General features: G+C 47.2%; 1 protein-coding gene across 1 annotated transcript in view; it reads left to right on the forward strand.

Annotated features, from left to right (window-relative positions):
- The window catches only part of LOC146194491 (uncharacterized), a 29,984-nt gene extending 12,629 nt beyond the window's left edge, over positions 1-17,355 (forward strand). The window contains exons 3-4 of the mRNA XM_084596061.1: positions 14,300-14,495; positions 15,797-17,355. Of these exons, the coding sequence (XP_084452187.1) occupies positions 14,300-14,495; positions 15,797-17,274 (1,674 nt within the window). The 3' untranslated portion in view covers positions 17,275-17,355. The remainder of the gene's footprint in view (positions 1-14,299; positions 14,496-15,796) is intronic.
- Positions 17,356-21,215: the final 3,860 nt, after the last annotated feature.

The following is a 21,215-nucleotide window of genomic DNA, read 5'->3' on the forward strand; positions in this document are numbered from 1 at the left end:
GAAGACCTGATTCCGACTCCGAATCTAAGTACCGGGTTCAAACCCAGTATCAGGAGAGCTACGTGAGTTGGCAGCTGCTGCCAGATCTGCTGCATGTCTTGGGACGTCGCACAGTCTGTGGGTCAATGAGTGCCCGTCCACGTCATACTACTCACTACCATTGTTACCAAAAACAGCCCCTCCCTAACGCATCCCTTTCGCCCCTCTTTCACTGCCATCTTCCCGTATGACTCGGTTCTGGTGTCCACAGTACAAGTGTGACAGTGACAGATACTGCGTCTTTCCTTTCCAGTATAGCCTTTATAGCTGTGTAGGCGGGTTTCTCACGGATCATGCCGCAACCGTAAAAGAGCAACTACATAGTTGATATATCGAAAAAAAAGTGGTACCATCGGACAAAGCATCAAGGAAAGGTGTGCAAATGACAAAATAAATGAGTCGGTTAATTTGGTAGTTAATTAGAGTCAATTAGATGTATAATTTGGGGCCACGATAGCCGCCAGCCAACTTCCGGTTTCGGTTCTCAACTTCCCAGTTAGGTGTCAGTGCAGAAATGCGGAAAGCCTGAATGCTGCTGCACACGCTACATCGCACGCCCCTTGTTGATAGACAGAATAAACTCTAATATCCAACTGATAAGATGATCTACCCACCCCCCGTCACGCAGGTCAGGAGTCAGGTGTGGCCAGCAGGGGTCGAGGGTTAAAGGAATTAAATTTGATAAAACTGATAGAGGCGTACGCCTTCAGCCGATTGAGCTACGCAACGCCGTATCTAGATTTGAAAGAGGTGGAAAAAGAAAAGATTGAGTCTCTAATGAGAAAATACGTAAATGAAATTAGAGTGTCTCTTAGATGTCTAATAAGAGGCGAATGGCGAAAGCCTACCCTTCCTATCGTATAATTTGCCTCTCATCGTAAGCCTCTTGTTCGTATTCATTGCAGGGTTGCATATAATTGTAATTGGTTTACGGTAAAAGGAAGGCGCCGTATCTATCACATTTTCTCCGGTAAGTGTGTTTGGACGGTACACCATCGCTACTGTCACGTGGCGTTCCTTGGCGCGCGTTCAAGTGTGGCATTGCAGATGGCAGGGACGCATCCCGCATCGGCCAATCAGAACGCCGCAAAAGCGGGACACACTTTGTCCACGACAGCATGAGCCATTACAGGCTTTCGCCTTAAAAGAGCCCCTTGTCGAACACAAGCAGCTTTCCGTTGAACGCGTCAAATTTAACCGGCGTTATATAGTAGGTCTTTAGCTTCCTTGCCAGTTACAGTGCGACACTTGAACGCGCGCCAAGGAACGCCATGCGGCAGGAGCAATAGTAAGTAGGTGAAACCTTTATTGATGAGCATTAAAATGGGTTACGTCCTAGGGTTGGTCTGGCTCTTGATCCCGGGTGGCGGGCAACATTCCGTGACGTGCGGCGACCTGTCCAGCCCACTACCAGCTGCCTTTGTGAAGCCGGTTCAGAGCTAGAGACCGCGGTCTCCCAGCCCTCTTTGTCCGTGAGGTTCCAGCAAGATAATGATTGGAATATCTCGGCAGAGATATAAAATGTGGTCAAAGTTGGCTCGGAGCCCCACAAAGAGCATTCGGATTGCGAATGGCCTGGGTGGATGAGGACTAACAAAGTCGGTGCAGGGAATGTGCGAGCCTGGAGCTGTCTCCAGGTATTTTGTTGTTCTTTCGATATGGCGATGTGTGGTGGGGGATAGACAAGTCTTCGTTCCCCTTAATAGGGCATCATTTCATGACATGTGACGAGCCGGTCTCTAGCGCTATCCTGGTCTACGATATGACGTGCTCGGTTGACGTACGCTCGAGCAACAGAGGGCCACTTCGTTGGCGGGGTTACCTGCATGGGCTGGCACCCAAACTATTTAACTGGTCTGGGTTTTGTGGAGCAAGAATCGAGAATTTTTCGTGTGGTAGAACGAATCTGTCCCCGTGCAAAATTCGTGATTGCTGTTTTAGAGTCGTTCAGATTAAGTGTGGCAGCGAAGGAGGAAATGGCAATTACTATGGCTGCTTCTCCAGCTTCAAGTGAAGTTGTTGTTTTGATCGAGCCCGATCGCTATGTGTTTGAGGTGATGCGACGCTACACTCATGGCGTAGGCCGAATTGTGGATGTACTCTGCCGCGTCCACGTAGACCACGTCTTCGTCGTTTGCATGAGCTTTGTGTAATGCCTTGGCGCGAGCTTCGAGTCTGGCCTGGTTGCGAATTGGCTGCGTTTTTGGGCACAGGGTGAACTATAAGTTTGTCCCTGATGTGTGTTGGGATGGGGTGGGTGCTGTTGGGGGGGGGGGGGGGGACCTGTTGGCTGAATATTTAGAGAGGCGAGAATGTGTCTATCTGTATTTATTGACGAGAGTGTGTCTATCTGAGGCGTGCGGTGAGCTTCAGTTCTTGTAGTGTATTGTGTACTCTCATGTGTAGAAGAATGGTGTACCGTCCTAACACACTTGCGGGACAATGTGTGACAATGTGGCCTTTCCTTTCCTGTTAACCAATTATAATTATATGTACCCTTGCAACGAACGCCAGTCAGAGGCAAACGATGGGAAGCCAATGATAGGAGAGCAATGGTAGGCTCTCGCCATTTAGGAGACATCTAAGAGACAATATGATTTTTCACTCCCACTTTAATCCTTTTTATTAGGGCAAAAGCCTTTCTATAGGCTGATGGAACAATTCCTTGTTCGAGAGTTGTCAGCGAGAACTGTGCGCGAGGTCTGTCATATTACGCGAAATTCCGCGAGATGTGTTCTTGTCTAGCGTTCCTACCACCAGTAGAACCGCACTTGTACGCGCGCCAAGGAACTCTACGGAACAAGAGCGATGGTGTACCGTCCAAGCTCACACTTGCCGGAGAAAATAACAGATATTGCGCCTTTCCTTTTCTGTAAACCAATTATAATTATATGTAGCTATTCCACGAACGCCGATAAGAGGCAAACTATGAGAGGCAAATGATAGGATGGGAAGAATAGGATTTCGCCATTCTCCTCTTACGAGTAGGGTGCCTCGATACCTTCGTCGCCGAAAGCGGAAATGAAAGGCATCGAGGCACCCTACTTGTGAGACATTTAGACACCCTCTTTTATTATTAATAATATTATTATTAGAATATTATTATTATCGTTATTATTATTACTACTACTACTATACTACTACTACTACTATTTATTATTATTATTATTATTATTATTATTATTATTATTATTATTATTATTATTATTATTATTATTATTATTATTATTATTATTATTATTATTATTATTATAATTATTATTATTATTGGAACGCCACGCGACATGAGCGATGTCGTGCTACCAATCCTAAACTTGCAGGAGCACTGCAACAAACGCACACCAAATAAAGGAAATTTCCAATGTGCGGCAGACACCCTGACGTTACTAGCAACAGCTATACAAGTGGTGAGTGATGCGTCATGTGCAGCAGCAACACTCAGACTTTCACATTTCTGCAGCGCAAATTCTGCAGTGCTCTAGGAAGTTTTAAGGCGAAAGCTTTTAACGGCTCATACTGTCGGCCACGACTTCAGTCACACTACGGCTGTCAATCATCCCGACAGCCACACCGGGCCCGTGAGAAAAGCCTTAAGACGAAAGCCTTTGTAGGCTCGCGAGTTCGCGAAAAGTGACTCACTACGCGAGATTCCATGGCATACCGCGAGATTGGGCATCACACCTGGCGACGTCATTGGCCATTACAGGACGTATAATAACCAAAATTTACGTACTCATGACGTCACATCCGATCATTGTGTCACGTCTGGTCGTGACCGATGACATCACCACTGTATAGGTGGCGTCCAATGAATGAATGAATGAATGAATGAATGAATGAATGAATGAATGAATGAATGAATGAATGAATGAATGAATGAATGAATGAATGAATGAATGAAAACTTTATTTCCACCGAAAAGGAGCCCTTCATCTCCCACCCCCCCCCCACGCAGGCCGGGGAGGGTGTCAGGAGGGCCCCGCAGGCTGAGGTCAGGTGAGGTTACAAGTACTCTCCACGGCCTCAGCCGCCAGGCGGGTCCCGTGCCGCTGAACGGTGGCATCTCCGCTCCGCAGCCAAACCTCCCAGGCTTCTCTACTATCAATGTTAATGCCGACGCCTGGGGAATCGGCGCATTGCCATATTATATGATCTAGCGTGCCTTTTTGTCCGCAATTTTTACATTTAGAATCTTCTTCCTCCCCGGTCTGTGTTAAGAAAACCCAGACAGGGCAGATGTAGTTATCGGCTTGTAATCGCCTCCAGATGCGTGCTTCATTGTTAGTGAGAGACCGATGTGGGGGAGGGTATACTTTTCGATCTAATTTGTAAGATTCTGTGCTCTCATTGTATGTGATAGCGCAATCTTTAATTCCGTTGCATTCGGGCTGTTCTACCGCTGCCCGGTGCTAGAGATCTCGGGCCAGCAGGAGCGCAGCTTCGTTGCCAGGGACAGACTCGTGTGCTGGTATCCATATGATGGATATGGTTCTAGTAATGGGATTTGTGAGAAAGATCTTTTTGGCCTCCTCTGAGATCCGTCCTTTTGCAAAATTCCAGACAGCCGTTTTGCTGTCGCTGATTATAGTTTTGGCCTGTGTACCAATGCATGCGAGCGCTATTGCGAACTCTTCAGCTGTACTAATGTCACGGGTGCGTGTTGAAGCCGCAATTATAGGTGCACCTTCTCCATTTACTACTGCCGAGACAGCTGCTCCGTGTCGTCCGCATGATGCGTTTAAATAAGCAACTTCATCGACTGCTTTGCGTTTCATTCTTTTAGCGATGGCTTTGGCTCTTTGTTCTCTGCGTTCTTTATTGCAGTCTGGGTGCATGTTTCTAGGTAAAGGGGGTACCAGTATGTGTTCCCTTATGTTGGGTGGGATAGATGTTTTCGTCTGTGAGCCTCTGTCTGATTGGAGTCCGACCCAGTCTAGGATGGTTCTGCCTTTCTCCGTCTGACTTAGTCTTTCCAACTGAGAGATTCTGACAGCTTCAGTGAGCTCTTGCCATGTAATATGAATCCCCATTTTCTCCAGCTTCTCTGTTGATGTGGAGACAGGGAGGCCTAGTGCGCGTTTGACGCATTTTGAATTATGACGTCGATTTTTTCACGTTCTGTCTTTTTGAGATTGAGAAAAGGTGTGGCATAAAATATGCGACTGATGATGTAGGCCTGCGGCATTTTCAGTAGGCTACGTTCCTTGATACCGTGTCCTCTAAGCGCTACTCTTCTGAATATGCCCGTAACTTGGGCTGCGTAGTTCTCCAATTTTTTTATTGTGTTCGTGTTCTGCCCTCTTGCTTGGAGGATCATTCCTAAGATTCTAATTTCCTCTACTTGTGGAACCGGGTAGTTTTCAACATTTTGTCTTTATGTCTGCTTTATTTTTCTTATATTTGGGGTTGTAGGCTAATAGTTCTGACTTTTGCGGCGAGCAGGATAGACCGCATTCCGCAGCGTACTCAACCACCTTATTTGCGGCAGCCTGGAGTTTGTTCTCTATTTCTGCGTCGCTACCTTTATTTATCCAGAGATTTATGTTATCTGCGTACATGCTAAATTTTAAGTCCGGTGTTTGCTTTGGTTGTGCTGGTAGCCCCCTCATAGCAATGTTAAATAGAAAGGGAGACAAGACAGAGCCTTGTGGCGTTCCCTTGCTACCTAAGGTGATTGTGGGTGATTTGGCGCTTTGAAAGCTCATGGTGACTTCTCTGTTAGTGAGAAAATCTTTGATATAGGTTCTGATTCCTACCCCAACTTCTTGGAGACCTTCGAGCACTGCCTTATGCTTGACATTGTCGAAGGCTTTGGTTAGGTCAAGTCCGATAATAGTCTTTGTATCTGAAGATTCATGTGTTATGATATCGTATCTAAGTCTGAGCATCACGTCCTGTATGCTTAGCCCCGGCCTGAAGCCCACCATTTCGTGTGGCCAGAGGTTCTCTTGCTCCATGTATTTGGTAAGTCTCGTCTGAATAACGCGTTCCATTAGCTTTCCCACGCACGATGTCAGTGATATGGGTCTTAGGTTTTCTAGTTTTGGCGGCTTCCCCGGTTTGGGTATGAGGACTATACTGGCATTTTTCCATGCCTGCGGTAGTTGTCCAGTCTCCCATACCTTAATCAGTTATTCTGTCAGGGCTGTGATTGACTCGTCGTCTAGATTTCTGATAATAGTGTTCGTGATACCGTCAGGTCCTGGGGCTGATCTTGTCTTTAATCCAATAATCTCAGCTAGGACTTCAGCCCTAGTGATGGGGGCGTCTAAGTCTAGGTTAGGTTTCCCCTCATATGCTGGTAACGTTTCGGTTTCCGTTTGTCCGATGTATATTTCTATTAATTTACTCATCAATTGTTCGTCCGAGCCTTCGTAGGCATGCTTAACTTTAGTTTGATTTACGTTGGCTTGTGCTTTAGATTTTTCCCGATCGAGCATGTGTCGTAGAATGTTTCATGGTTTGGAGAGGCTCATGCCTTGTTCCATTTCATCACATCTGCTGCACCAGTTTTGTTCATTTAGTTTGAGGGCGTCTCCATCTCTTTATTATGTCGAGCTAGTGCTCTCCTAATATTACAGTTCCATCTTTGTGTTTTTAGGCTTTTTTCTAGGTCCTGTTTCTTGTTCCACATGTTTAGGAGTTTGCTATCGATACTCGGCGGTGCATCTTCGTCTTCTAGAGTGACTGTCGCTTCCTCCACGTGTTTCTTTAGCGTTTGTGACCACTTATCGATATGTCGATTTTCTCAATTCTCTCGGTCTCTCGTATTTGCCTAAATCTTTCCCATTCCGTGATTTTGGGTTGTTTGGGTTTTCTAATTTTGATTCCTTTTCCTAATGTGAGTGCAATACTGAAGTGGTCACTACCTAGGTTTTGCTCGGTATTTTTCCAGTCCGCTGTACTTACATTCTTGCTTAAGGTCAGGTCGGGGGTGGTGTCCCTGCTGACGCTATTACCCGTGCGTGTGGGTGCATTTGGATCTGTGTGCAGGGTAAGTCCTAGTGTTTGCATTTCTTCCCATAACTGTCTGCCCTTAGGATCCTGCCGATCGTACCCCATTCCTGATGGGCTGCATTAAAGTCGCCGGCTATGACAAGCGGGTTATTTCCTGCGATCTTTAGGGCTTTTCGGAATAGGACTTGAAGCCTAACTTTCCTTTGCTTCGGAGTGCTGTATATGTTCAAGAGAAAGATACTCTTTCGGTCTTTTCTTCCAGTGATGATTTCGGTTAAAACTGCTTCTATATCCCGAGATGCGATCTCGTGATTAGTAACGGCTATGTTTCTCTGGATAAAAGTCGTGACTTTGGATTTTTCGCCCCTATCGCTGCTGTGGCTTTGATATCCAAACAATTTGGTTGGGTTTTTCCCAGTCTCCTGGATTTGCATGCTTCTAGCTCTTTGCGGCCGCTGCTGCACCTTGCGCGACAGTCCGCTCCTACGTAACGCTAAGCTGCGGCTGCCCGCAATCTAATTATCCTGATCTGCCAGCTAAAAACCTCTAAACATGTTACCCTAGTATATTTAAGAGATATATGTAGCGACTGAATGATAACATCAACGACAAACGACCTTTAACCAAATGAATGACGTATCCTAAACTTTAGCCCTAACAGACGGCACACGTTACATAATGGTTGAATATGCAATGCTTTTTCACCCGTTTACTTCAAATAGAAAACATTAAATAAGGTCATAATATCTGCGCAATTTCTACGATCATTCGCGCTCTTAAAAAACATGAAAAGCTGAATTTAAGCTTATTGATGCCGAGTTTTAACTTCAAGCACAGCGCAGCAGACCAACACCTTCTAGACTGCTACATAGAGAAGAGGGTGTTGCTCTGATTCCTGCTTTACTGCGTCTGCTTTTAGGTCCGTATTCCGAGTCTGCGTCATTGTCGGAAGTTTCGCAATCTCCCTGGCCCCTAGTCTTTCGATTGGAGGAAACGCCGGAACTGAAAATGGTGGCAACCAAACTGATGCTTCTTCTCACGTTTCGTGCTGGGGGAATCATGCGTCCGTCGCCGCTTCTCCGCACCGCTTGCCGCATAGTCACTCGCCCGCTTCGGCGACATGCGTCTCACGCACTCGACTGTACTCAGACGTCTGTCGAAGAAGCGTCGCCACACCTGCCGCCGCCGCCGCCAACACTTTCTCGACTTTTACAAGGCCTGCTCACATCCTTCTCTCCCCAGCCGTCTACGTCACGCTAGCTGTCCTTTTCTCCCAACACCGTTGGCCTTTGGATAGTACAACATCGGTCCTGTCGCGTGGCATTCCTTGGCGAGCGTTCAAGTGCGGGATTGCAGATGCTATTATGACATAAACGCTAGACAAAATGAGACTTCTGGTTGGTAGCTTCGATTTTGGCGGCTGGTGATGTCACTTCTCTGTCGACCAATCAGGTGCGCCGCTCGCCCGGAGAGCTTTTTTCGACGACAGTATGAGCCAATAAAGACTTTCTCCGAACGTTCCCGGAAGCGTATTTGGGTTTGCTCGGTACGGTGGCTCTGCAAGGGACAAAACGACAGAAGAGACGAAGAAAGCGGGCTGTTCCGACTAGCATCTACCGCCCCCAGGAGCCGAGCAGCCTAGCGATTAGCGGCGCATGCTTTTTCAATGGGCGTCATGCTGGACACGGCACTAGCTTGAGAAAGCCTATACTACTACTACTACTATTGCTACTACTACTACTACTACTACTACTACTACTACTACTACTACTACTACTACTACTAATAATAATAATAATAATAATAATAATAATAATAATAATAATAATAATAATAATAATAATAATAATAGTAATATTATTATTATTATTATTATTATTATTATTATTATTATTATTATTATTATTATTATTATTATTATTATTATTATTATTACTATTATTATTATTATTATTATTATTATTATTATTATTATTATTATTATTATTATTATTATTATTATTATTATTATTATTATTATTATTATTATTATTATTATTATTATTATTATAGTAGTAGTAGTAGTATAGAGGAAGACTCGTTTCACGAAGTTGGCACTGAATTGTCTGTATCTAACGGGCGAATTAACTGGCTAAATATTATCCTCACAGTTTTAATTATTAATAATAATAGTAATTTATTCACAGGGAGGGAAAGGCGCAGTATCTGTCGCACTTGTGTCTGTGGACACTTGAACCGCGCCGTAATGGAAGGGATGAAGGTGGGAGTTAACGTGGAAAGAGAGAAAGAGGAGCCATAGTGGAGGGCTACGGATAGTTGAGGTGTCCACAGACATAAGTGACAGATACTGCGCCTTTCCCTTCCTGTGAACCAATTATTATTATTATTATTAATTAAAACTGTGAAGATAATATTTAGCCAGTTAATTCGGCCGTTACCTACAGACAATTCAGTGCCAACTTCGTGAAACGAGTCTTCCTCTATACTACTACTACTAATACTACTACTACTAATAATAATAATATTAATAATCATTAGCAGAGAAATATTACTTTGTGTATTATTATTTAGTAGTAGTAGTAGTAGTAGTAGTGGTAGTAGTAGTAGTAGTAGTAGTAGTAGTAGTAGTAGTAGTAGTAGTAGTAGTAGTAGTAGTAGTAGTAGTAGTATTATAGGCTCTCTGAAGCTAGTGCCGCGTCTAACATGACGCCCATTGAAAAAGCATGCGCCGCTAATCGCTAGGCTGCTCGGCTCCTGGGGGCGGTAGATGCTAGTCGGAACAGCCCACTTTCTTCGTCTCTCCTGTCGTTTTGTCCCTTGCGGAGCCACCGTACCGAGCAAACCCAAATACGCTTCCCGGAATCAGGTTCGAGCGAAAATGTTTGAGCAACTCAATACCAGCTTTTTAGTCGTCTTGGTTAGGTTTGGTGCTGCACAGCTCCTCGTTGACGTTATTTTTGGGTTGCTTTCTCGCGCTCAAGTGCGCTTTTAATCGTGTGCATGCATTTTTGCATCAGTACGAGCAAAATATTGAAGTGTGACCAGCATCACCGGTGCTTGAAACGAGGATGTGGCGTTGCGCAGAAGACTACGCTTGACATGGCGTAACATGGGGCGGTGTTGCGTTCCTGGGTGTTGCGGGAACTATACACTGGTCCCAAGGTGCATGTTCTCGCGTTGCCAAAGGATGCCAATAGGAATGAATCGTAGATTAGAGCCATTCCGCGGGAGTATTTCACACCCAGCGTGCATATTCAATGGTGAGAAACTGAAGTTTATGCCGTACTCCTGATGTACCGTGTGCTCGACCAGAAGGTCAGGAAGCGCTTAAATAATGTTTGACGTGAAAAGACTGGCAGTCTTAGTGAACTTTGACCAGGGCAGAGGTAATGAATAGAAGTATGCAGTACTGTGCTCGACTGCTTAATAACACGCGAATTATGTAATAGTGTGTCCATATACCGGCAATAAGGGACTATATTATTTTTCATACATTGCGCAAGTTTCTGAACTTCACTTCCAAGAAAAAGACCTAATAAAGAAGCTATCACGCTTTGATGAAGCAACAGGAAAGTATTTGATAGTTGACAGTAACAGGGTTCATCTAATGTCCAATGCCGTACTATCTATTTACCCGAACTGCCCAGCTTACTTGAACTAGTCCCAGCACCGTAGGGCCATGCCGTTGTGCACCACGGAAGCGATGGCGGGTGCAATGACGGCCTACAAGATATAAGTCGGGTGGCAGACTAACTCCATAGCATTTCATTTCTGCGAGATGTTGCCTTGGAAGCCTGTAGGAATGGTCACGCGACAGAAGCTCTAGTGCGGCCTGTAGTGCGTGTCGCAACAAACGTTACTTTGAACAACTTTTGTAAATTGAGAAACGATCATATTCAAACTGCAGCGCAAAAAAAAACCTGCGGACAGAAAAGTGAAGACTTAAGCAAAACATGAAATTGGGCGCTTTTAATCCTTCGTGCAAATAAAACCATTTGAATAAAAGCATTTGCAACTCATTTCAGAACGTTGTTTACAAGTCTAAAAGCTGCCTTACTATTGGTGGTGCATGCGTCGGTGGTGCGAAAACAATATACTCGAGTGTTTGTCAAGCTCCCTTAATAATTACCGAATGCAAAAAGCCTGCAACAGACGCGCACCTGGTTGTCATAACAAGCAGCCGCGACAGATTCAACGCGAACGCCAGGCGGCCGAAAGCAGCGTCCGGTGTGCAAGGGGCAACTGGTGTGACGTCACGGTCTCCGTGGAAGGGCCTTAGTCAAGAGGGTGTTGGTCCCGCTGTGGTTGTTGTTATGAACTTTATTTTTCCACCGATGAAGGAGCCCCCTACTCCCCGCCCCCGGCACGCAGGCCTATGGGACGGAGGCCGGGGCCTCCGCGACTAAAGACAGGAAGAAGCGACAGTGTTTCTTTGCGGCTTCAGCCGCCAGTCGGATAGCTTGCTGCTGGTTGGCGGGGGACTCGCTCCGCAGTAGCAGTTCCCAGGCAAAGCCAGACGGGACTTGGGAAATTCCCAGCTTGCAGGCGCCGCCAAGCGCCGGCCTCCTTGTTAGTTAGCGTTCGGCCCGGTGGGGGCAGGGACCTTCTGTAGTAGTGTTCTAAAATTTCCTTATGTAAGTGATGTAAGCCTGCATTAGTTTCAGGAGGCTTCGTTCCTTAAGGCCCCGACCCATGAGTGCGATTCTCCTGAACATACCCGCGACTTGCGTGGCGTACGCGTTGTATCTTTACCGTTGTATCGTTGTACCCATCTGCTTTTAGAAACAGCCCGAGGATCCTAATTTGTTCGACTTTTGGCACTGTTTGGCCGTCTACTGTTACGCTGACGTTTATCTGGCGTTTGCACCTGAGCGCTTTCGAGTTGTAGATAAACAGTTCCGATTTTTGTGGAGAGCACGAGAGGCCCCTTTCGGCCGCGTAGGACACCACGGTGTCCGCCGCCGCTTGCAAGCACCCCTCGATGCTCGCGTCACTCCCCTGGGTAGCCCACAGGTTCACGTCGTCCGCGTACCTGCTGAATTTCAAGTTTTCCACCTTCCTCAGTTCTCCCGGGAGGTTTCGCATGGCAACATTAAAGAGGAACGGGGACAGCACCGAACCCTATGGCGTACCCTGCTTCCTAGTTTGACGGTGGAGGATTCAATGTCCTGAAACTTTATCGTTCTACCCGACAGGAAGTCTTTTACGTAGTCGTATGTCTTTTTTCCAACCCCCAATTCCTGGAGGCCAGAAATAATGGCCGCGTATTTACGTTATCGAACGCCTTTGTCAGATCTAGACCTAGTAGTACCCTAGCGTCCCTGGTTTCGCTTTCTATGATGTGTCTCAAGCGGAGCATTATGTCCTGTGTGCACAGGCCAGGCCGGAACCCAACCATATCGTGCGGCCACAGGTCGTTAAGCTTCATGAAAGGCGTTAATCGCGTTTGGACTACACGCTCCATCAATTTCCCTATACTGGATGTTAGAGAGATTGGTCGTAAGTTCTTTAGTTTAGGGGTTTGCCTGGCTTCGGTATCAAAATTACGTTTGCCGTCTTCAACTGTTGTGGGAGGCGGCCTCTGTCCCAAGCCGATTTTGTTTTTAGGCCTAATATTTCGGCGCGAACCTCTGCCTCCGTGATCAGCGCGTCTAGGGCCTCGTTTAAGGGTCCTAACGCAATTCACCGCGATGCAGAACGCCTTCACTGAGAGGCTAACTACATTATAATCGACGGTGACCTAAATACAAAAATGAAGACTCTCTGGTGTGGCAGTGGAACTGCCGCGGCTTCCAACGAAAGCGAGCGCTCTTCAACAGCATATAGAGCAGAGCGAAGAAACACCTTCAGGAAACAGGAAAAGGTCTACCAAAATTATCGGGATATCAGGCGTTCCACGGTGACCGGGGATAAAATCCCGCGTCTCCACGTCAGTTAAAAGACACATAGCGGCAGTCGAGCATGAGGTCAACTCGCGAGATAATGTTGGTCCCGCTCACCGACACGTGACTCCACGGTTGCTATACACAGCTGCGCCCCCCCCCCCCCCCCTCCGGCGCAGGTGATTACTAGAAAGAGAGGAGAAGTGCGCCAATGTGCGCTGGAGAGGCCACAGCTCGCATCGTTCTAAGGCGCGGACGGATGGACACCGCGAGTATGAGCCATTAAATGTTTTCGCCTTAATACTTTGACCTCGCTTGCACGGGGAAATGCCCGCACTGTAAGGAAACGTCATCAGAGATTTTCCACATGGTGTGGGCATGTAAAAAAATCCCAATATACCCCCCTACCAAACACTTCCCGGTAAGACTGGGAGGTGGCCCTGCTCGGCACTTTAGGGGTGCGAAATTCCCCCTAGAATTTTTCACTAATCCCTTCATATGTGACTCTATTATATCACTTTATATCACGCATGCTCTTTACCATGCCGCAGCAAGCGACGACGTCCAATGCAAGTTCACCAGACAAGCCTAAAACCCACACAAATTTTGCTATGTGCATGGCCTAGAGTGTACTGGTTTTACTCGGGATCAAAGGGTGGTTCCGGGTCACATTTCCATTTCACAGCATCTACTTGAGGTGGTACCTGCTGTCAAATCTTCCCTGTCATATTAGCTAAACATCATAACCCCCTTGACCAATCAGAGCCACTTCTAACACATTGCTCTTGATTTTCTGTGGGCAGCACCGACGCCGAATTTTCGAGGAACGGGGCAATTATCGCTGTCACGTTAGATGGGCATCCTGGATTACGGAAGCCTGAAATGGGCGCTCTTGTGATTTCGCCATCGTGGTCATGTGATCTGGCGACTTTGAAAGTGGTCGAAGTTTTAGTTTTCACTGTCAATTTTCGAAGGCACCCTGAAAATATAATTTGTTCATATTATAATGCAAAGAAATCTGTATATACTTGTTTGTTTCTCAGTATTCGAGTCAATTTTAAAGACCATGCCTCTGCGTTATAAGTTCCAAATTATTTTAAACAGTTTCTTCTGGCTAGAGTTCGCATAGATTAAAACGACACGTCGGCATGTGTCCTGTCCTTAGCCAACCCTGCCGGCTGAGGAACACTTACATATCTGCGCGTCCCCTAAGAGGACGCATCCAAGTAATCCTTGTGGTATGGGGTCGCGTAAGAGTGCCGTAGTGACCTGTTTTCTTTATTCTTTTCTTGCGTGTTGGTATGTGTAGAGTAGCAGGGGAATGAAGCACCGCACAAGAAGAAAGATGCTCGCCAATTGACGTTCCGCAGGGAGCGATAATGCATGAGCTGCTTTTTTGCTTCCCGTTTGGGCCGTTTCAGCGCCTGGAGGAGAGAGCGCTGCTCAAGCATACGTTGTCCGAGCTTTCTCTGAGCAATGACAGCCAGGACGTGGCCGTGGAAGCGGGTGTGGTCTTCAGGTCATGCCTCGTTGCGCCATTTTCCCTGAACTCCACGGTGGAGCAGAACATACGTGACCTGTTCAACCTCACAAAGCTGACGAAGGAGACCCTGATCAGTGAGCATTTTTATCACGTACTTTCTCTCAATGACTTGCAGAGTTGCATTCAATGTTCTAGTCTTGCTTGTTGTGTTCCAAGAGGTAACGCAGCTGTCCTGGCGGCCCTGTGATTGCTTCGTATCGGGAGCAAAACTGTTCCTAAAAGCGCTAAAATAGCTTCGTCCACTGTACCCCATGCGCCGGTGGGGCAGACCTGTATGTACAGGGGTATAGTCAAAAGTGCCCAGGCCGCAGGTTTTGCTTCCGGCTGATATATTTTCAAACGTGATATCCCACTGAAGCTATTGATTAACTAGGAGGTTAGAGCAATACATCTTCAACCTTCCACGGGCATTTTAAGATTTGAGGCCGTCATAGCTGTTTGACTACACTGTTCGGAAGTGGACCCTGTGGCTGGATGAACTTTTGGCTACCGCTTTACATATTGTGCCAGGTTTAACAATTTCCCTCTAGATTTTGCGCGAAAAATGTTCTAGGTCATTGATCAGAAGATACTACATATGAATGTATATCGCTGTCACTTCGAGAATTACTGGGTTTGCCGCGGTGGTGCAGTGGTAAGACGCCCGACTACTGTGCCGGAGTACCTGGTTTCGATCCCAACCGCCGGCGGCTGCGTTTCGATGGAGGCGAAACGAAGTGGCGTCCGTGTGCTGTGTGATATCAGTGCATGTTAAAGATCCCCAGGTGGTCGAAATTAGTCGTAGCCCTCCACTATGGCACCCGTTTTTTTTTTCTCTCCGCTGTCACTCCTGCCTCCCTCCCTTCCCTTACGGCACGGTTCAGGTGTCCATGATCAAGTGTGACGGATACTGCGCATTTCCTGTCTTGTGAACCAATTATTATTATTACTTTTATTATTATTGGACAAAAATCTAGTTTTCTTGAAACCCGATGCCGCAAAATACATGAAATGATAGGGGAGGAACTCTTGTTTCTTACTGCCCTTCATTCAAGAGATTTCTAACTGGATCGAAAAACATATGGCATATGTCTAGTATTTCCTTTCAAATACCGTTTCTGAAAAGAAGAAAATCCTGAGTCACATGCGGGAGCAAGCTAGTAACGATATTGGCAGACTGAGGAAACCCTCCTGTTTTGCTTGATGCCGTGCGGCTGTGTTAGCTAGATCGAATCGTGGTAGCACCATGACTGTAATTTCTCACGTATCGAATTGTTTGGCGTTCAGATTAATTTCATGCTACGCCCACACAACAAATATTCCGTGGTTTTTGAGTATGGGTGCGGTGTCAAATTTGTGAATTCTGATCTATTTTGTCCTGCCTATCTTGCTGCAGATTCAATAAGGACTCCGAGAGACATCTTCAACATCTGGGCGTTGGTTTCTTATACCTACAGAACAAGGCCGTTCCTGTCTTTCGAGACGAATGCAAGCAACACCTTGACCATGCGCTTTTCCAGACCATTCTCTTCGTATATGAATCAGAACGCTGTGGAAGCTGTCTTTATGGCTGTGGTAGATGCTTTCTCTTTCAACAAAAAAGCACGATTGGACGTTGTTCACAACCTTGTGTCTGTCGACGGGGAACTACAAAAAGTTTTGGCCGAAATGAAGCCTAACTTTTCTCTGAAAGCTTTCGCAAGCGCCGCCGAAAAATACATCAGCAGCAGCGAATGGCGCAAAATTGTAGAAACGCACGTTTTGGATGACGGACGCTCCTCTCTGGAGACAAGGTACGAGAGTGAACGAATTGAAAAAGTTTTCAATGTACTCTTTCGCAAACTAAAACCCGAAGAAGTTGTGGTTTACTCAATGGCCCATGCAGTCCTCCCAAAGCAGATGATTGAACTGCTACAATGGGACGACCGTTCAGAAGCTTGCCTGCGAATGGTCGAAAACCTGTTCGAGACCATATGGCAGGACCTGGAGACCTACTTATTAGGATTCTTCGACGAGAGCCACCAGGCCGAGTCCGTGGCTACGGCGGTCCTTTCTACACTCAAGACGATGCTGTCCAACAACGCGAGATTCGCCGACGAGGAAGAAGTTCACATGGCTCTTACCAAGCTGGATAATATAAGGTTCGACATTCCATCGGCGACGGACTTCACTCTGTCCCTGGGGAAAAGGTCACCCATTTCGGGCTCCGTGAGCGCTAACAGCCTGTACAGGAACATTCTCCTGTATCAGTGGAGTGCTGGCCTCAGCCCAAGCCCGCCTAAGAATGACACTAATGGAAGCAGAGGCAGGTCTGGTCTTTCCGCAGCGAGCGTAGCTATTCCAGCTGAGTATTTCAGGCCTTTGTCCTTTTGCCATGGGGACCAAATCGAACTAAACTTTGCGACTCTCGGCACCGAGGTAGCTGCGGCTCTACTGCGCTACATCAAAGAAACGTGTGAGGAGGTTCCGTCATCCACAAAATGTAACATCTTCTCTGCTCTAACCAGTAACATTACGGCGTGCCTCGAGAGAGATTCCACGCACCTGCCCTCCGGAAAAGAGATCCAGCAACTGGCTCTGCAAGCAACCGCACTCCAAATTTCTCTGGAAGCCATGAAATCCCGCTCCACTGCTCGTGCTCCCCCTGAAACACAAGAAGAGGCTCCCGACACCCCTGCGCGGAAGCAGACGTTCTTCGTCAAGTACTGCCAAGCGCAGTGTGCCAGATATCAGGATCGTAGCTCGGGCGTGCCTACGCGGGACACGGCGCATGCGTGCAATCTGGTGGTCATGAACTCTCCCGAATTCACACGGCTCTTCCACTGCGAGCGAGGCGACCCCATGGTTCCCGCCGAGTACTGTTTGGCTCTGTGAAAAGTGTTGATTCAATGCAGTTCCCACATTCTTTGGGTGAAGCGATTTTGAGCTATAAACAATTAACTTAAAGGCTCCCGGAGTGTAATGACATCGCATTACTTCTATGGAACAAAGTAAGCGCCGCTTCATGTGACTGGAGTCAGTTTATTTTTTTCTGGATACATATATCAAATAAGAAAAAAAAATGGCTATTGCCAGCTTTGGTTAATCTTGATTGCATGTCCAGGTTAGTGTGGTTGCCTGGCTAGGTCTCTTCGGCTCGTCGCCATGGCCTCTTTTCACTCCAATGCATAAGCATGGCTTGTTTAAGCCTTGCCAGCTTTTGATGGCTCCAAACACGGCGGCGCCGACGAACCAACCGCTTTTCATACAGCGCCGCTATGTGCGCCAACTGCTATCTCCCCTTCCCGGCTGAATGCAACCTCGGTGAAAACTGGTGCCACGGCGAAATCGCTGCATCGCGGCAAATGTAGCTTTCGCTACAAAATGCCGGCATTTAGCCCAATGTAAGCGCAAACGCAGGGGCATGTCGGGTTCAGCCGTGGTACATCGAGGCAAGAACATCATGCATATGGTAACCTCATAATCTAGCTTTTACAGGTAAAGACTTATTTGTAAGGTTTGGTTCATTTGGTTTGTAGCGTCCCAAAGCAACCCATACTATGAGAGACGCCGTAGTGGAGGACTTCGGGAATTCCGACCACCTGGGGTTCTTTAACGTGCACTGTTATCGCAGAGCACAAGAGCGCCTTGCTATTCGCTTCCATCGAAAAGCGTCCGCCGAGGCCAGGACTCGATACCGCATCCTTGGGCACAGTAGTCGAGCGTCGTAACCACTGTGCCACCACGGCGGGGCACTTATCTGTAAGGAGCGGAATGGCTGCAACGTTTGCTCATTGAAGGAAAGGTTTGTCTGCACATAGCAGCTGGCAATGCGTTTGGTCCAAAAAATATTTCTAGGTGCCCGTAAAAGCAGGCAAATACATATTCAGAGTCATACAGAAAAATATTCCAGTGTAAACCTGAAATGCAGAGCCTATGCAAAGGGGCCCTCATGAACACATTTTTTTTTTCTTTATTTTCAAAATTAGTAACATTTGTCCGATATACCATTGATTGATTGATTGTCCTTTATTGAATGGGAAGGCTCATGGCCATGGACGGGGGTAAAGGGGAGTAGACAGAATCTTCACTGTTTAGGTCGTCACTCAAACCATATCGCTCTAACCAGGCCACTAAGCGAGCCATACTTGGCAAATATCATCTGTGTGTTAGCATCATTTTCTTGAAGGGAACGGTAGTTCAGGCGGTAGGGTTTGATCTCGGAGCGTCCAGTAGAAAACTCAGGACAATCCAGAAGTACATGAAATATGCCGCCTCGCATTAGAGTCGTACAGTGGGGGCACGTAATCATTTCCTTTGTATACTGACGCCAGCGGGCCATAATATGTGGCGTTTAAGCAGCATGGGCGATGAGCTTATTCAAATAGACTTCTTGACTTCGGCTGAGGATGGTTTTTCGCTTAAAAGGTGGGTCTGGTGTGGCCACCTGCATGCGATGCTGACAGAGGCTACGAAGACTGGTCCGAGTCGATATACCATAAATGCCGCTTTTTGCAGCACCCCGTCAACTAATTAATTATATTTGCTCTACATTGATTTGTGGGGTTTAACCTACTAAAGCGACTAAGGCTATGAGAGACGCCGTAGTGGAGGGCGTCTTAACTTTCGACCATCTAGGACTTTTTACAGTGCACTATTATCGCAAAGCACACGCGCGCCTTGCTTTTCCCCTCCACTGAAAACCGGCCGCCGTTATCAGGATTCGGTCCCGCATCTTTGGGTTCAGTAGTCGACCGCCTTGACCACTGAACCACTGCGGTGGGGACAATTGTATTTTTGAAGCGAGAAGCTCCACTAGGCTAGTCAACACCAGGTCTGGCGTGCATGTGATCAAGTTTAGCCACAGCTGCGCAAGCGCGCACTCGCCGAGTGACGTCACTAGGAGTGGCGCAGAGAGGCGTAATTCCGTTCTAGGGTCCTCTGAGCAGCGTCACCTGGCGACAGATAGCGGAAATATTGTAAACATTATTAAGAGCACATTTAAAGCCTGCGGACCTCGTTGCTTCAGTGGCGCAATGGATTAACATTACTTACTTGAGCATTTAGCTAATAAAAATGTTCGAATCCTGCATTTGCAATTTTTCCCAAATTTTTTTTTTTAAATTACAACAATAAAATAAGCTACTAATATCTTTCTAGAGGGGTGTTCCCCTTTAGGTTGCATCATGTGTGATGTATTTAATTCTTAATAGCAACAAAACCTGCCGTAAACACAGCCGCTGGACAACAGAATGACAACGCTTACGCTATTTAATAACTTTAAACATAATCATTATCTGGCTTTAGTGAGTGTATGTTACCTTTAGGTTGCATTCAGACACACCTCTCAGTAACAATCGCCGTTTAACCCGCTCAGAGGCAACCAGTGACAAGAAAGAAGTTGCGGGACACTACCGTTGAGAAGACGGAATTACGCCCCATGTGGCCGGTACTGCAGAGAATCTCTCCCGTGTTTGAAGCGAAAAGCTCCACTACTAGGGACAAAGCCGAGCTTCGTGGGTGCCGTATGCCATGTGTTGTTGTTGTTATGAACTTTATTTTTCCATCGATGTAAGAGGCCCCCTACTCCCCGCCCCCGGCACGCAGGACTATGGGACGGAGGCCGGGCCTCCGCGACTAAAGACGTGCGAAGTGACAGTGTTTCTTTGCGGCTTCAGCCGCCAGGCGGATAGCATCCTGCTGGTTGGCGGGGGATTCGCTCCGCAGTAGCAGTTCCCAGGCTTCTCTACTATTTATGTTTTCCTTGGCGCCAGGGGAATCAAGCCATTCCCAGATAATATGATCCAGAGTAACCCTTTCACCGCAGATTTCGCATTTATCGTCCGCCTTTCCTCCACTTGCGTGTGGAAAAGCCAGACGGGAATTGGGAAATTGCCAGCTTGCAGGCGCCGCCAAGCGATGGCCTCCTTGTTAGTTAGCGTTCGGTCCGGTGGTAGCAGGGATCTTCTGCTAAGTCTGTAGTGTTCTTATATTTCCCAATAAGTTTGCAGCCTCTCGTCCATCCCATCGCTATCAGGCGGATTTACGGCAGCCCGGAAGTAGCGAGCTCGGGCTAGCTCGCGCACCGCCTTGTTGCCGGGGACGGACTCGTGCGCGGGGGACCAAATAATTGGAATCCTTTTTCAAGTTTTCGTTTCTCAAACCTTTTGGGTGCCTCTTTCGAAACCCTCCATTTTCCAAAGTTCCGGGCAGCTGTTTTGCTGTCACTAATAACTATGCTTGTTTCCGTTCAAACGCAAGCGAGCGCTATTGCAACTTCTTCAGCCGTGTCTTCATTTCGGCTTCTAGCGGACGCGGCGGCGGCGGGTACGCCGTGGCCGTTGACGACCGCAGCCACCACCGCCCCCGACTTCCCGCTAGCCGCGTCCACATAGGCGACCTCCCCCGGCTTCATTTTCCCTGCTTTCTTTGCGAGCGTCACGGCCCTCTTTTGTCTCCTCTCCTTGTTGTACGTAGGGTGCATGTTTTTAGGTAGGGGGAGGGGGGGGGGGGGCACTAATATATATTCGCGACACTCTCGTGGAATGTCTGCTTTGTGGCTTGTTCCTCTATCTGACTGCAGTCCCACCCAGCCGAGCATGGTACTGCCCGTGGTGGTTCTGCTCAATTTTTCTAGTTGCGCCATCCGCACAGCCTCCTCTAGTTCCGTCCAATTGTGCACCCCCATTTCGAGGAGGCGTTCAGTCGAGGTCGAGATGGGTAGCCCCAGAGCCCTATTCGCGCATCGTCTGATGATTGCGTCTATTCTCTGCTTTTCGTCTGATCTGAAGTTTAGGAATGGTGTGGCGTAACATATGGGACTATAGAGATGCAAG

The sequence above is a fragment of the Amblyomma maculatum genome, chromosome 3, assembly GCF_055883805.1.
Source record: "Amblyomma maculatum isolate TAMU_Amacu chromosome 3, ASM5588380v1, whole genome shotgun sequence".
Classification (NCBI taxonomy): domain Eukaryota; kingdom Metazoa; phylum Arthropoda; class Arachnida; order Ixodida; family Ixodidae; genus Amblyomma; species Amblyomma maculatum.